Source organism: Schistocerca serialis, chromosome 4, assembly GCF_023864345.2.
Source record: "Schistocerca serialis cubense isolate TAMUIC-IGC-003099 chromosome 4, iqSchSeri2.2, whole genome shotgun sequence".
Classification (NCBI taxonomy): domain Eukaryota; kingdom Metazoa; phylum Arthropoda; class Insecta; order Orthoptera; family Acrididae; genus Schistocerca; species Schistocerca serialis.
Window position 1 is genome coordinate 137,473,105 of NC_064641.1, and position 9,296 is coordinate 137,482,400.

A 9,296-nucleotide genomic window follows, 5' to 3' on the forward strand; every position below is an offset into this window, starting at 1 on the left:
CAACACAATCATATGCTTCACTGTGCCTGGAAATATGAAACACTGGACCCACAACCCGTCTTACTCATTCCAAGTGGTATTCCTCTGCTCACTCAATCTATGTATCTTCCTAATCAATTCTATCGCAACACCCACTCCTAATCCCTTGGTACTTGGGTCATGCTCCTATGGAAGATCCAGGTAAAGGTCGGCCTGATGCACCCATCCTGCACATCAAACTCTAGTCCAGTCACAAGTTTATCCTATTCTACAAGAGATGTGATGGCAAGAAACATCAAATACCAACTTTGCTGTAATTTCTGTACAGCATTTTAAGTGGGCATGATCAACTATGTCCATCAATTCCTATGCCCCAACCCACAATCACCTCCATCCCTTCACCACAATCCACATCCTGCTTGTTGTCTACTCGCAGCCTTCTCTCAGCAGTCTCCCTTTAACCTCTGTTCTATTTTGCCCTCCGAAACCACTCCTCTATGCCAATGTGTGTTGTGCACAATTCCTTACCTGTGGCCAGAATGAGCCAGTAGTCTACATTCCTGTCCCATGCACCTGCTGCCTGCCTCTCCCTCCCAGCAATCAGTCACTCCTCTGTAAACCTCCCTACCATTCCTGACCTCCTGCCTCCAATCGTACATTCCACTCTATAAATCCCCATTTGAGATGCAGTGTCAGTGTAGTCAGCTAGCACAATGTACTGTCCACACAAACTAAGTGAACATTCAACACAGTAGTTGATGTGAGTGATCACAAAGGCATTTCCCATTTATGGTCACTCCCACCTATCACTATATGCCGAGTGTGTATCAATTTAGTTTACCGAACAGTAGTTGTACAGAGTGCAGAGAGGTGTGTGTGTGTGTGTGTGTGTGTGTTTGTGTGTGTGTGTGAGAGAGAGAGAGAGAGAGAGAGAGAGAGAGAGAGAGAGAGAGAGAGAGAGAGAGAGAGAGTGTGCGCACGCTTGTTTGGGGCTCTCCTTAAACTATACTTTAATGTACCCAAGAGAGCACACTGCCATTATATCTCTCATATTTGGTTGGTTGATTTTGGGGTTTGATGGGGGCTAAACATCAACGTCATCAGTCCCCTGTTCCAAACTGATACACTTGCAAAGGGCCTATACAGTAAAAGCGTAACCTCTGCACTCAGAGGGAGGGAACACCAAGGGGCACAGAGCAAAAATGAACACCGCAATAACACAAAACACAGGACACTTAAAAGGAGCAGAGCAAATAGTTGACTAGAGTAAAACAGACTACAGTGGTTGATGGATCAGGTAAAAGGTCAACTACAAACGAAGAACCTCCAGCTGGAAAGCGTTGATAGAGGTACCAACACAACTTGTTACCATAAAAGACACTATTTTGGTATCCACGTCACAATTAAAAGTCGCTGGAGTGGGTGTAGCCTGAGAAATCACGCGAGAGTGCCCACACTAGAGCGAGTGATAAAACGCAGCTGCACAGATAAAACGTAAAACTGAGTCAGTTATAGAGGCATCGTCACCTAGAATTAAAGGAAGTGCAGCTGGTAAATTAAAGGACTGCCGCAAGGGGGCAGTCCATCAGAAGATGGACCACTGTCAGCCCTGCATCACAGCGACACTTGGGCGGGTTCTCAAGATGAAGGAGATAGCTGTGGGTCAACTGTGTATGTCCAATTCGGAGACGGCAGAGACCAACGGAGTCCCTACGCGTGCCCCTCAAGGATGAGTTCCATATGGCCGTGGATGACTTGACAATGCGGAGCTTATTTGGCATGTTCAAGACAGACCATTCAGAGCTCCAAACATCGTGGACCTTGCGATGTAGGGCTGACCGGAGGTCTCTTTCCACGAGACCAAGCTCCTGGGGTGGCGAAGTGGTGGCCTGTTTGGCCAACCGATCAACACGTTCGTTTCTTGGAAAGCCGATGTGGCTCGGGGTCCACACAGACGTCGCTGAACGACCACACTTGGCGAGAGCAAAAACAGCATCTTTAATACCGTGCACCAAAGGGTCCCGAGAAAAACACTGGTCGAGTGCTTGCAATCTACTCAGGGAGTCACTGCATATGACAAATGACTCCCCAGGGCAGGAGGAAAGGTGAGCGAGTGCACGATAAAGAGCAACCAGCTCCGCAGTGAAAATACTGCTCCCACAAGGCAGGGAATGCTGCTCAATGTAGTCACCGTGGATAAAAGCAAACCCAGTGCGTCCATCGACCACAGAACCATCGGTGTAGACTACATCTGCATCGCAAAACGAGGCAAGAAGAGCCAGGAATTGTTGACGAAGACTGGCAGGTGGAACGGAGGACTTGGAGTCGCAGGACAAATCCAAGCAAAGCCGCAAGCGAGGGAGGGACCAAGGAGGGGTAGTAGAGGAGGGCCGGACGGATGGAGGAAGGGGAAAGGACTCGAGTGACGAGAGACAGGAACGAATGTGGACTGCGATCGGGAGACCCGACCTAGGCCGCCGTCGTGGGGAGGGGAGTGCAGAAGATGGAAAAAGGAGCCTGTGGTTTGGGTGGTCGGGTGAGGCAATGACGCGGGTGATATATGACACAAGCAACTGTTGTCGGCGGAAACGTAGGGGAGGAATTCCAGCTTCTACAAGAAGGCTGGGTCACCGGACTAGTGTGGAAGGCACCTGTCCCCAGTCTGATGCAACAATAGAGAATCGAGTTGAGGATCTGAAACGTTGAAGGTGCTGCTGAGCCGTACACCACGATCCCATAGTCGAGACGGGACTGGACTAAGGCCTTATAGAGCTGTAGGAGGGTTGTTCGTGCAGCCCCCCAAACGGTGTGGCTGAGGCAGTGACGGATGTTGAGGTGAGGTGCCGCCAGCACTGTTGTTTAAGCTCGCGAAGATGCAGTGCCCAAGTGAGCTGAGCATCAAACAGCATGTCAAGGAAGCGATGTGTCTCCTCAATACAAAGGAGTTCATTGGCAAGGTAGAGCTCTGGATGGAGGTGGACCGTTTGACGACGACATAAATGCATCACTTGGGTCTTAGAGGCAGAGAACTGAAAACTATGGTTGGACGCCCAAAAATGTGCCTTACGGATATCTCCCTGCAGCCGCCATTGAGCGACACTGCTTGGGGAACTGTAATAAAGACAAAAGTCATCAGCATATAGAGAGGAACTGACCGATGAGCCCACCACAGTCACAAGACCGTTAATCGCCACCAAAAAGAGTGGAACACTGAGAACCGAGCCCTGTGGGACACCGTTCTCCTGAATATGAGCAGAGCTAAAATAAGTGCCAACTCTAACCCGAAAGGAGCGATGGAGAGAAAATTCTGTAGAAAAATCGGAAAAGGACCCCGTAAGCCCCATTCGTGAAGCGTAGGAAGGATACGATGGCGCCGGGTGGTATTGTACACCTTCCGAAGATCAAAGAAAACAGCAACTAGATGTTCTCGCCGAGTAAACTAAACTGTCAATCAATCACTGAGTTGCCCTGACGGAAGGCCCCCCTGTTGCTGTGTTCGTTCTTTCCGCGTGTTATATGAGATTGGAATAATAAAGAATTGTGAAGGTGGTTCAATGAACCCTCTGCCAGGCACTTAAATGTGATTTGCAGAGCATCCATGTAGATTTAGATGATCAGTAACACAGTACAGTAACATGGACTGCCACCATTGATGTGCAGAGCTCGTACCCTCCACGATTCCCTAATGCTCTGCCTCTGGAAATGTCTTCCTAGGCGACGTGGTCTATAGCATGTAAACAACCACACTACTGTGCTTATACACACAAAGCAACCTAACAAATAGTGTCACATTACCATCATACTTTATTTTAATGATTTTTTCCACTCCCTTTATTAGTCTTAACTAACTCTGGCCAAACAATTTGGGTTACTTTATCCAGAATGTGAACCATACTGAAATGGATGACAGTCATTACCATATAATCCATGTTCTTCAATAACAAAACTATTGGAATTACCATACAATGCATGTTCATCAACAGCAGAACTATTGGAATGTAGAATTCTGTGCTAAATAATGGTATACCAAACACAAGTGATCATTTAATTAATTACAGTAACAATGAATGTCAGGCTGCACTAGACTACCACAACCACTTACTTAAATATGTTAAGAAAATTTATCAGCCTGCAATAATAAACAGGAAATGTTCAACACTGCTTCCAACTGGATACATGTAATCTTTTAGCTTGTCATGGAAAAAATGCCGTTCAGAATATGATTCATAACGAAAATATTGCCTAAATGGGCAATGGGTAGAAGACACTGCCACACCCCATCCATCCCCATCTGCAGCTCTTTGTTTGCAGTAACAGATCCATCTGTAATGAAGTCAATGCTTAAGTTATGCTAGAAAGTAAAAGTCTGGATGTGAGTTGGCAAAGCCAACAAATGGGATTACAAAATAAAGACTGTGCCAACAGATCAATCTGTAGTGCAGTCTGAGCCCTAATTGTATTTTCCTTGATACTGACTCCACAATTGTTTCTAAATTGCTAAACTTGCAAGGTAAAGTAAAAAATAATGAATTATACATTTCAGACACCCCTGAAGGGATCACTTAATTATGAAAATTACTGAGGGTGTTGCCCATCGGGCAACTCTTACTGACGCAGAAATAAGTATTTTACCAATGAAAATTTCATTAAAAAAATGTTGCAAATATATAAAGGCCATCAACAATGACGTTTGCCAATGTGTGTCAAAACTGATTGTGGGCAGCTTACACAACATTTTTGTGATCACTGGCACATAGAACACAGTACCATGCGTAACTCAAAGGAAGAGCAACCCTGCAATGTCAGGTTGGAGAAATACACAAACTGGATCCCATCATTGACAAAACTAATATAACCATTACTTTCAGAGCAATAAATGTCAGTTTGACAAAGAATATGATCAAGCGAAATTTAGAATGTAGCAAAGAACACCAGATTAACGCAAAAGGTATATAAACCTACTGCAATAGTCCGAGATCAGCAGTTGGATGAATAATGGTATTTTTGCAGCCTTACAGCTGTTGCATCAATGATTCTTGCATAAATTATTGTCCAAATGCAACAACGCAATATTATGCCTGTGTTCCACCCTACATCACTTCTAAAATTAGACAGTATTACCAATAAAGGGATACAAAAGGAATTTCATCACTGTTACAGGTTCATAACTGCAGTTAATTACTGGGTGGATTAAACTAGCCACAGTACACAATTGTCGAAATTAAAGCTTCAAAGCGATTACTCCCGTATTTTATAGACGGTGAACAAATTAAATAACCCTCAAGAATGCACTGTCACTGACTCTGCGAGGCATTCGAAACATTTTTATACACAAAGATCACTGGGAAACAGTCGACCATCGGATCGTCGGCGTGTATGTGTGCACTAAAAGCATATCACGATGCGTTGCACAAAACAGAACACAAAACACAACAGCATAATCCGCATCTTCCAGGATAGCACAATAATCATTCAGTCGGATCATACCTTCTGCGGAAAGACGTTCCGCAAGAAATGTCGCATCCGCATATGCGTAGTGATCTAGGCAATGCCATATAGCAGCCTGAAACAAAACAGTAAGATATTAATCTAGAACGCGAAAACAAAAACAACGTAACCCAATTTTCATTATTAGAGAATGAATGTAAAATTCAATGTTTCACTTACTTATCTACCTCGACAGACAACTACTAATAACTATTATTTACATACATATACCGAATGAATAACTATAAATAAAAAAACAAACATATTAAATGCAACTGGTAATCCATGCATCATTTTTGTCTACCTGTACTGGTTCTTGAATGTACATCTCCCAGAATGAAGACTGAATTGGTGCCTTACTTGTATACGGGGTTACGTTTGTTTTATCAAGCAAGACACCTAAGATTATTTAATTGTACATTATTTCCTAATAACGACTTCCATATTAAAGATTTACACAGATGGCACTGCCAGCACAGTTAATACACTAATGGTTTAAAATCTATCGAAACATAGTTATCGACAATCGAACGATACAAGCAAAGTTACTAAACTTTTCAGTCGCAAAGCTTACCACAAAGAAGATTACCTTCCCCCTTGCGAATTATGCAAAGATCTTAAAACCTAAATTGTAAAATGTAAAGGGACCCTCAAACGTTCCATATTATTGTCAAACCGTCAATATATTGACCGTCTGAGGGTGCATATTGACATATTGTCAGTAATAAAAGTTCTGATGGCCGGCCCTCAAAATATTCTCAGTATGTCAATACAAACCCAACATATGAGGTCACCTATTGACGTTTGCCCAACTTCCTCCATTCACATGTCGCCAGAGTTTCATAAACCTGCCACTCGTCGTTAGTGTCCACTGGTTATCTTTTCAACTCGCCTTCGCGTAGAACATACCTCAGACTCAATTTTACAAGTAGTATTTTAACACAAAACAATTTTAATAGGCCTCTACAAGGGTAATAATTATACAGGGAGTTTACACTTCATGTTGCACACTCTTATAGGTTGTAGACGAGACTTAATAGATCAAGTTTTATATAAAAACACATGTCCAGAAACATCAGCCAACGACGTTACAGAGCATCAAATTTATACACGTCGGCGCCTGTAAATTTATGTAGTGTGATTCCGTGATGATGCTACAAACTTTCAAGGATGATGGACACGCATATATGTATTAATTTAAGGTATGGATCACTCTACTGGAAACGAACAAGACAGACGAAAGATATAAGGGAAAAGTTCCGATTCCTCAGACAGTGGAATGCATATTCTCGTACAGTTGTTGCCAAGTTTGCAGGATAAGTAACTATTAGAGTTTGTAGTACGTGCCAAAACAAGGAAAAAATGTCCAGTAAATATGGGCTGTAAAATGAATACCTAGGGATCTATGAGAACTTGTTCATCTTCGCTACTGTGAAACACATCTCCACTAAATAAGTACTCATAGCACCTAAGGTATGAAATTTAGGTCCATGTTTACTAGACTTTTGTCTTGTTTTGGTCGATATTGCCACCTCTGGAAGTTGCCTACCCAAAAATCTTTTCAAAAACAGTACCAGTACATGTATTCCACTGACAGAGGTATCAGAACCGTTTCCACTTACAACTTTCGTCTTGTTCGTTTCCGGTACAAGGACCCTTACCTCAGATTGATACATTTTTAGTTCTACATCATCCTAGGAAGTTTATAACATAATCACGAAATCACCCACATGAGATTTACAAAAGCCAGAACCTATAACTTTGCTGCTCTGTAGCACTGTGGATGTCGTTTCCGGACATGTGTTCATAAGTAAAACTTGATCTACTAAACCCCTTCTACGACCTCTAGAAGTTTGTAGCATGTATTATGAAACACCCTTTATTTAGCACTAAGATAATCAACGGAGGATTCTCTATGACACTGTTTACTTTTTTAATTTGGCAATGTAGTGTGTATTTATGAATTCTATATCAGTTTAGAAAAAAAGCTTCTGCTTCCAAATATACATCATAGCCTACACTGAGGTGACAAAAATGATGTAATAGCGATATGCACATATACAGAGGGCAGTAGTATCCTGTACACAAGGTATATTAGGGCAGTGCATTGTCAGAGCTGTCATTTGAATTCTCATGATTTATGTGAGAAGGTGTCCAACATAATTTCGGCCGCGAGACGGGTATTAACAGACTTTGAACGCAGAATGGCAGTTGAAGCTAGACACATGGGACATTCCATTTCAAAAATCATTGGGGAATTCACTATTCCGAGATCCTCAATGTCATGAGTGTGCCAAGAATACAAATTTCAGGCATTATCTCTCGCCCATGAACAACGCATTGGCAGACGGCCTTCACCTAACGCCCGAGAGCAACGACATATGTATATAGTTTTCAGTGCTAACAGATAAGCAGCACTGCCTGAAATAACTCCAGAAATCAATGTGCGACATATGACGAACATACTCATTAGGACAGTGGGGCGAAATCTGGTGGTACTGGTCTATGGCAGCAGACAACCAATGCGAGTGCTTTGCTTACAGCACGACATGGCATGCAATGCCTCTTATGGACTCGTGACCATATCGGTTGGAACCTAGACGACTGAAAAATCTTGGCCGGGTCGGATGAGTTCCGATTTCAACTGGTAAGAGCTGATTGTGGGTTTCAAGCGTGGCGCGGATCCCACAAAGCCATGGATCCAAGTTGTCAACAAGGCACTGTGCAAGCTGGTGGTGGCTTCATAATGGTGTGGACTGCATTTGTATGGAATGGACTAGGTCCTCTGGACCATCTAAAACGATCATCGATTGGAAATGATTATGTTCGGCTACTTGGATACCATTTACAGTAATACATGGACTTCATGTTCCCAAACAACAATGGAATTTGTATCGATGACAACGCGTCACCAGGCCATAATTGTTCATCATTGGTATGAAGAACATTCTGGACAATTTGAGTGAATGGTTGGGGCACCCAGATTGCGTGACATGAATTCCATCGCACATTTATGGGACATAATTGAGAGGTCAGTTCATGCACAAAATCCTGCACTGACAACGCTTTCGCTGTTATGGGCGGCTATAGAGGCAGGATTGCCCAATATTTCCGCAGGGGACATCCAACGACTTGTTGAGTCAATGCCATATCGACTTGCTACACTACATCCGGCAAATGGAAGTCTGACACAATGTTAGGAGGTATCCCATGACTTGTATCACCTCAATGTATATCTGCAGATACAAGTAAAGGGTGAACAATGTATGTCAGTTTCACCAAATTACCACAAAACTGCCAGGCAGACATAAACGCTTCACAGGTTCTCATTATTTTACTAATTGCACTTGCTGATTTCACAGAACTAAACTTTCGAATAACTCGCCTGTGTCCAGAGATCTCAAAGTTACTCCTGGTCTCTATTCGACAGCAACTGATCCTACACACTTTCTTTTCTAATGTATTACATTTTGACAAATATAATTTGTCGTAAGACGCAGGACTGAACTGGAAATAGTTAGTGTAATCTTTTGGAAACGTGGTTCTGAGTTCAGTCAGTAAATTAACATTCGACAAGTTGCTCCTCTTCAGCCATTTTCTGAGTAATCCCATCTTTCTCGTTACCACCTGATGTTACAGCTAATATGATTACAGCGCAGTGTTTACTTTGAGTGTTCAATATCTGAACCTCGTAAACTAGTAACTATTGACAATAATGCTCATGGTGTCTAGGTTTTTCAATATATTGCCAAATGATCTTTCACAAAACCTAAAGAAATTCAGGTCATATGTAAAGATTATTAGTTGCACCAAAGTTCATTTCCAGTCAC

General features: G+C 42.7%; 1 protein-coding gene across 1 annotated transcript in view; it reads right to left on the reverse strand.

The window, feature by feature from the left end:
- Positions 1–5,957, reverse strand: part of LOC126473272 (cell division cycle protein 27 homolog) — a 226,379-nt gene extending 220,422 nt beyond the window's left edge. The window contains exons 1-2 of the mRNA XM_050100226.1: positions 5,771–5,957; positions 5,467–5,542 (exon numbers count right to left, since the gene is read on the reverse strand). Of these exons, the coding sequence (XP_049956183.1) occupies positions 5,467–5,542; positions 5,771–5,794 (100 nt within the window). The 5' untranslated portion in view covers positions 5,795–5,957. The remainder of the gene's footprint in view (positions 1–5,466; positions 5,543–5,770) is intronic.
- Positions 5,958–9,296: the final 3,339 nt, after the last annotated feature.